General features: G+C 35.3%; 1 protein-coding gene across 1 annotated transcript in view; it reads right to left on the bottom strand.

Annotated features, from left to right (window-relative positions):
* Nucleotides 1–740: 740 nt before the first annotated feature.
* The window catches only part of LOC117125372 (3-oxo-5-alpha-steroid 4-dehydrogenase 1-like), a 12,582-nt gene continuing 4,684 nt past the window's right edge, over nt 741–8,638 (bottom strand). Inside the window, exons 4-8 of the mRNA XM_033271863.1 lie at nt 7,487–7,604; nt 7,165–7,331; nt 3,591–3,692; nt 2,860–3,010; nt 741–2,208 (exon numbers count right to left, since the gene is read on the bottom strand). Coding sequence (XP_033127754.1) covers nt 2,142–2,208; nt 2,860–3,010; nt 3,591–3,692; nt 7,165–7,331; nt 7,487–7,604 — 605 coding nt within the window. The 3' untranslated portion in view covers nt 741–2,141. The remainder of the gene's footprint in view (nt 2,209–2,859; nt 3,011–3,590; nt 3,693–7,164; nt 7,332–7,486; nt 7,605–8,638) is intronic.

Consider the following 8,638-nt stretch of genomic DNA (forward strand, 5'->3'; position numbering starts at 1 on the left):
CCATGTGGATACTGTTTTAATAATAACTGGGGTAAACAGTGAGAGCTATAAATTGGTAAAAAAGAATAATTTAAATCTGACATTTCGTTATGAAGTTACTGTATAGGAGTTTAAACATACTGCTGTTTAAAGAACAATATTTGAGAAATCAGCCTTCAAATTTTACGATTTCGGGCATTTCTCAGGCAAGCAACCGTCAACTTAATCATTAAAATGGTTGTTTAACCATGTTTTAACATTGAAAATTAGGAATAACAACATAGCATGATGTAAAAGTAAGTTTAGCGCAAAAAATTTGATCAAAAAATGTTGACATTCCAGCATGTTTTGGCCGTTATCTCAGAAATATTATTTGCGACGAGCGACTGGTTTGCCTTGTCTTTATCACATATAGGGGAAAATAAAATGGAAAAACATGATAAAGAAAAATGGTAGCTACACAACCAAACATGACATTGTACAGTATGTTTTGTCAAAAGAGGATGATTTTAAGCAGCGAGTTTATAAAGCCAACTTTTACCATGGACCATGACTCCCTCTCGCAATTATGAATGAGCACTGAAATTAGTCATTGAATTTCTAATTGTTAATATTTATTTGAGAAATGAACATTTCAATATAGAAATTATAATATATTTTTGTTGTATCTGGTGTAATGCTCGTCGATAACGACCAAGGGTAAGCAAAACTAATAAGACAACTTCTATCAGATTTGAGAATACTTTAATACTTCAAAAATAGTTGCTTTTACAACATCAATACAAGACAATATGCAAGACATTTGGTATAGGCATAATCAATAGGGCCTATTATCATTTTCATAATTAATAATGAATTCTTGTATTTTTATATAGTACTCATATTCACAAAGACATTCCCCTTAAATTAATCGGGAACATTTTCAGCTGAAAATATAAATAATACTGTAATGATAATAATACATATAAATACATTAAAATAATTACAGTATAAATGTTCATCCTCAATTTCCTTGGGGAGTACTTTTCTAGGATGCGTTAATGGGGGAGGGATGCAAGGTCATTTTGGGGAGCAAGTGCCCCATGTACACCCTTGATATGCCATGCGTTCATGTAATTCCAGGAATAAACACCACAACTTAAACTTTAGTAAGCTAATAAAACTTGCATACGACCGATAAGCATACTCAATTTTATTCAATGCTACAAGTGCCATCAAGGCCCAATATCTGCTATAATTAAATTGCACAAACACAGCAAAATATATAATAAAAGTATTGTCAATTTCTTTAAAATCATCAAACTTGACATGAATACATGTTTACCATAAATGTTCCAAAAAGTACTGTGGCGCAAATAACATTTTTGAGGGCATCAATCAAGAGCGACTTTTTTTTGTAAAATACAATATTGTAATACTAAAGGTATCATGTACTGCACAACAGGACAACTTGCAACCTTGATTAAGTGCGAAGATGTTTTCCAAAATAGAATACCCTATATAAACAACCATGCGTTTATTCGAAGTTGGTACTTAGTGAAAAATTCACCTCTCATGCGGCACTTAATGTGCAACACATAACTGAGAGAGGTGCATAATGTAACATTAACGGTACTTGGCTAAAAATTGCATTAAATATATTTGCATCACAAAAGCAGTAGGAATTGTCTATACTCAGGACCATATTTATAACCAAGAATGCACTACCAGCATTGCGAGTACTGTACATTATTTGTTGCTAAATGAAACTTAAAAAAAAACTGATAATCTCTATAAATTAATGCATATTATCATAATAATTCTAATAACAGTTAAAATCAACATGAATATATAGTTTAATTACTTTTTTCGACATTCTTAAATTTTCTCTAGTAAATATTATGGGTAGAAATATTACATAAAATTTGAAATTCAGGTTTAAAAAAAATCTAGGACATCAGAAGTTGCTATTTGCATAAAGTTGTACTTTGTGTGTTTTAAGTGCGAGACGAATAATCTGGGATAATATGCTAATTATCTGACATAACTTGCAATGTCCTTGCGCTGAATTACGTATGGGTATGTTCCGTGACATTTAGCAGTCTTAGAGAGGCACCTAGTAGCTACACGTCCACATCATTCCACGACAGGGCTCTTACAGCCATGTTGTATTCAATATTACTTTACAGAATAAATGGAATTACAGCTTTTCTTGACTTGGGATAATCATCAAACTTTTTACGATAATACCTGAAAAACATTAAAAATATTAAGAGTTGATTTAAGTTTTTTGGATAGTCATTGTTTCAATTTTTCAGTTATTAAACTCATTAATTTCTCAATTGATTAATTAATTTATTTATTTATTCATCCATTTGTTTGTTTATTCATGCATGCCTTCATTTATTTATTTTTGAAATATTGTTTAAATACAGGTCTTCCTCTATTTAAATACCACTTTTCTGCAGTCCCAGTATAAAAACTGTTTTTATGATAGAAATGGTTAAGGACAAAAGGAATGGTTATAGTTTCCGAACCTTGAGGTCGGAGTTTCAATCCCTCGCTGTGCATTTTACTTGTGTCCTTGAGCAAGGCACATTATCTGCATTGCTTCTATCCACCAAGAAGTACAAGTGGGTGGTACAAATACCGTATGGGATACATCCCCGGGTAGCTGTGTTCCATATGTGTATAATTCAATGACCGGTGTAATGATAATGTGCGGTGCACAGAAATTTTTTCATAGTGCGCTGTATAAGTCATCATTCTTATCATTATTATTAGTACTGTATTACCGTAATTTTTACTGTTATTAAGGGCCATGGAACCCTGGTCTCAAGCAGTCTTTAATTGTATGGTGGCCTGTACTGAGAAACAAAAAATAAAAACCAAAGCACTTACTGATGGTGGTGGCATGCCCTTGGTCCAATGTTGCACAAAGTAAAGAGAAAGAAAGAAAATGCAGTAAATGACCATACAGCTATTGCAAACCCCAACCATTCCACGATCTCTCCAAAAAAGTTTGCACCCGATATATAATTAAACATACCACCTGGAAGAAGAAATAATATTTTCATTTATTTAATCTAATATTGTCTAGGAGTGTACGTGTATAGAGTAAAATTACTGGGAATAAAAGATATGCTTCATGCAGTCTTTCTTTTTTTCTTTTTTTTTTCTCAATCACAACATTTTTACATTAAAGGATCCATGCAAATAATTTATTTTATTTCAACTACATCCAACAGCGGTATCACCCATTACAGGATGTCTTTATTTTATATATTTTTTCTTTTATTTCACCAAAATCCAACGTTGCCCATAAGAGGATATGATATAGAAGTTTACATTATAACATCAAAACCTAAATATAAGAGAAAAAACAATAGAACTCCAATGAACAACACATTACACAATAGTAAATTACACATACAATATACAAATATAGTAATAATAATACAATAACATACAATAAGTAACAGAGGTAACCAAAAAAATCTCTGAATGAATGGTATTTATTATGAACTTGATAATTTGTGAGCAAAATATATAATATATCTTTGTTGTAATTTTACAGTTTTTACAGTAAACAAGTTAATTTTATTGCTTGCACATATTTATATATGACTCACCTTTTGGTATTTTGTAGCCAGTCTCGCCAGGTTTCCGCAAATTTCTAAGAATGTAATCCGAGTGTAAATTGATGAACATTCCAATAAAGAACAGACAAACACCTTAAAAAAAAAACACAGGGAGTATTATGCAATAGAATTAAAAGAATAGCACTTTTCAGATAAATGTAAAAGTATATTTATTGCTGTATTTAAAAATCTAAATTTACTTTTTTGACTTGTCAATCTATCTATCTATAATGCTCTGTCGACCCTATCAAATAATGTGATATGCCCATATTTGGGTGTTATGTGACATCATCATGCCCATATATGGTTATGGGTACATCACACAAAGTTTTTACATCGTAAGATGGGTTAGTGTGGAACCCAAAACACACATAACTAACACGTTATATTTTCATTGCAGATTTTTTGGGCTCAGTACGGACTCTAAACGTATGGAATTTCTTTTAGTTTTAAGGCGTATGCGGATTTTGACGATATAATGTGTTAACTACTTCTCTTTTTTTAAAAGAACTGTTGTAGTTGAGAAAGTCTCGACGTTTCGATTGAGATGCTTCAATCGTCTTCAGGAGAATAATATCTGCAGACATGCCAATCAGGGAAAAACAGATCTGAACCTTCAACAGATTTACGATTTACTTTTACAGTGTTTAGTCTGCACTAATTTCAAATGACGGGACCAGTTTTTCGAACAGAGGGCACGGCCATGGGATCGCCTTTATCCCCAGTCATTGCCAACATCTTCCTCGAAGAGTTTGAACGACTAGCGCTTCTTTCAGCCACCAAACAGCCAAAACTCTGGCTCTGATACGTCGATGATACTTTCATCATTTGGCAACACAGTAAGGTGTACCTAGATGGTTTTCTAGATCACCTGAATTCTCAGCACAAATTGATCATGTTTACCATGGAGGAGGAACACAATTGCTCTTTACCCTTTCTTGATGTTTTGGTAACCAGACAGGACGCAGGGTCACATGCAGTCTATCGCAAACCAACACACACCGACAGATATCTAAACAAACGCTCGTTTCACAATCCCTCCACCAAGAAGGGAGTTTGTAACACACTCATCAGAAGAGCGCATTGTATCAGCGACCACAACTACATCCTGAAAGAAGTGCAATATGTTAAGGCAGCCCTTAAACTTAATGGTTATCACACGAGAGACATTGCTACACCCAGACCCAGCAATAGGCTAGATAATGCAGAATCGAGAAAGTCTGTGTGTTTACCATATTTGGGACAGCTTTCACACCGCATTCAACGCATTCTAAGCCGATGTCAAAGTGTCTCATAGCGCACCCAACAAACTATCCCGAACTCTACAAACACACAACGACAAACCACCAGCACAGAGTCAACCAGGATTTTATCGGATCCTGTGCAAATGTGGGAAGGTTTACACGGGTGAAACAGGACGAGATCTCCGCACTAGGCTCAAGGAATACCAAGGCCATGCCAGGAGAGGGGAACAAGAAAAATCTTCTATAGTCATGCATTCCCACAGTCAACAACACCGTGTACATTGGGACAAAGCCGAACTAATAGCCACCGTACCATCTTGGCACTCCAGAAGGACTAGAGAAGCCATGGAAATTCACAAACACAATACTGTACATCAAGACATCGGAATTGTCATTAGCGATACTTGGCTGTCCATGTTTAATTGGACCTAGCGAAGCCCCACCATTTCCTGCCTTCTGGAACTATGCCTTTGTTTTCGGTCATTCCCACCCACTTTCCCGCCCTGGAACCATGCCTTTGTTTGGGCGTTCCCACCCTTTTGTTTTGTTTTTGTGAACAATGGCTTTTGTTTTAGCCTTTCACTAGCAGTCTTCTCATTGGTCAGTTAATCCATCCAATCACCATCCAGCTTGTGTTTTAGCCTTTCACCCATTGGTCAGTTTATCACCATCTAGCCTCTCTACCCAAACATAAAGTATTTCCCTGTTTGGAGTGTCTGCAGATATTATTCTCCTGAATACAGGGACGTAGCCAGGATTTTGAAAGGGGGGAGCCGTTATGCGAGATACGTATGACCCCGGCCGGGTCCAGGGGTCATATGTCAGGATGCGAGGGTGAAGTAGCGCACTCTGAACGTTTTAAGGACTGTTTTGAGAGGATAAAGTGACAATTGTATTAGACACATCATGAATAATGTTAGTATGCCCAGCAATAATTATAATAAATCAACAGAATCCATGAATGCGAAAGAGAGGTGTCCCAGGGAGGGATTTTCACAGACTGAGGAACCACCCCAGGTAAGAAAATTTACGATTAGGGCACCTCTAGATGGCCGGAAATTACACTTTCATACTTAAATTTGAATATATTTTCCTTTTGTTTTTTTACTCAAAAAAATAATAATCTAAAATAGTCATAATCCCGAAAAAAGGGGTTTGAAAAATCAGATCACATTCTAAAAACATATTTATGCCCCCTCTTCTCAGCAGTCACAAGACATACTCTGAGTCAGTTGCCGACTCGATGCAGTTTAATGTCATACCCAGAAGGGCGCAGATCTGTTTTGTAAGGTTGAGGGGGAGGACATTTTGTGAGTCAGGAACCTTCCTCAGACTCACCATGGTTGGAGCTGTGGAGCGAAAATGTGATGAAATAGTACCTCTAGCTAGATGGCCAGAAACAACACTTTTAGTAAAATTCATTATCATCACAGTTACCGGTAGTCCAAATGAAGCACAAAAAAAATCTCATGGTCTTTTTTATCAGGGATTTTCTGCAACCAAAAAGGTCTTATTAATGTGTGTGATATACCATACAAAACAAAGCTTAAAAACACTGTCTTTGACTATGTTCTTTACATTTCACAACCACCTCAGCCCCACCATGGTTGGGGCTGAGGTGAGAAAATTTGAGGAAATAGTACCTCTAGAAATCACACTTTCACGTAGTAAAATTCATCATCACATCACCATTACATAGTCAAAATGGAACGCCAACAAATTTCTCATGTACTTTATCAGGGATCTACTTGATATCCAGGACAACTTGACCTAACTATAATTTACTATATAAGCTTTAATTATAATATTATCATCAACAAATGACAACTTTATTTTTCGCCTTTAGCACAATTTCCTAGGTAAGGGTAAAAAACAAACTGAGCCATACAGTATCACATTTCTGTATCTTAAAAGACTTGGCATGGGATTTATGGATTTTTAAAAATCATGCTTAGACATGTGTTATAATTATAGTAGCCCAGGCCTATGTAAAACAAGTACTGATGCATTTTTACGTATTTTAGAAATATTCATTTTGAGTGGTCCCAGAAAATAATTTGTATTGGCTCAAAAAAAGCTTTAAAAATTTTACACTGCGGCTCCCACGGCTACCCCCCTGGTTATGTCCCTGCCTGAAGGCGATTGAAGCATCTCAATCGAAACGTTGAGACTTTCTCAACTACAACAGTTCTTTTCAGAACTACTTACGTGGTGTACCGCAAGCTTCAATATATATATTATTTCTTCGTCATGCAAACCTTTAAGCAATACTTTCCTTCTCTTTTGTGATTAACTATTTAAGATAAAACTATTTTACTCACCAAATAAAAACCTATAATCGGATATCCAATTGCTGGGGTACTCAGCATATTGTGTAAGGTAACGTCCCTGCATATATCCATTACAGATGCAAAAAGATATGGCAATAACAAAGATTGACCTTGGTGTGTCCTTTCCGCCACGGATCAAACACGGGAAGATTAGCGTTCTAGAGGGTGGATATAAATAGAAAAATGAATATTATTATTTTTTAATAATATTTTTACTATCAGAAAAATAAAAGTTTTACAGTATATTAAACTTATCAAATCGTCATGTTTGTCACACAACAAATTACATTGACATTATGAGTTTAACATGTACTCAACAAAATATGCAGTGTTCTCCCCAGGCCCTTCAAGCATCATGGTACCATGACACTTGGGACTTTCCCCATGATGCTTGACAGTTGGACATGATGCTTGGAACATCTTCCATGATGCTTTTATCAGGGAACAGTTAATTTTTAACTGTTCCCGGCTTTTATATAGACTTAAATTGCAATTTAGGACATTTCAATACCTCTTAATTATTAAAAATTTCTTGTGTCAGTCCCAACGATGGTGGACTTAACACTTACCATGACGCTTGCCCATGATGCTAGGGAGAACACCGAAATATGTAAAGGCTACATCAAACCCAGTGTGACATCAAAGGAACATGCACATAATATTTATGCTCAGGCATGCAATATGCACTCAGAATGTACACATTAATTAAACAAAAATGGAAATGTTAAATGACAATAAAAATAGTTATTTAGATAACACTGGAAATGATGAGAGTAATAATAGCAAATTAACAATAAAAATAACAATATGTTTTAGACCACCAATCAACATGGTTTTGAGGCAAAATGGAACTAAACCAAAAGAGCAATTTACAATTGACCAGTGGCTGACTGTCGAGGCAAGCAAGGTATGCAGTGCATACCCTGGGTAAAACAAATTTTAAAAATAGTACAGTTTCTCCATTTTATTTAATATTTCTCAGCCACATCTTCTACATAAACCTTAATTTTTCGAATGGATTGCTACAGTTCATTCAAATAGCAAAGTTTTTCAATGTTTGGCCTGCTTTGGTATCTAGGATAAGTCACAGTCGGGCCTATCACATCATACTCTCAGCTGCTTAGAATTTCCACACCATGGCTGGTTTATATAAAGACTATAACTATGACATTTGAAACATGTCAAAGGTCAAAAGCAGCATTTCCGGTCATTTTCTAGCAAACTTTTCTATTAGAATAAATAGAAACATTAATATTCCGAACACATTGACACCACAATTAACCACACCAAATGTGTCAAAGGTTAGAAACAGCATTTCCGGTTATTTTCTAGCAAAATGTTCCATTTAGAGCAAATAGAAACATGAATGTTCTGAACAAATAGGCACCAAAATTAACTCTCTACCACCAGTGGTTGCGGAGATATGACGACCCTATAGCTATGACCTTTGACCCTGACCTTTTGT

Source organism: Anneissia japonica, unplaced genomic scaffold (genome assembly GCF_011630105.1).
Source record: "Anneissia japonica isolate Jap-2015-1 unplaced genomic scaffold, ASM1163010v1 scaffold2003_len1103335_cov173, whole genome shotgun sequence".
NCBI classification, from domain to species: Eukaryota; Metazoa; Echinodermata; class Crinoidea; order Comatulida; family Comatulidae; genus Anneissia; species Anneissia japonica.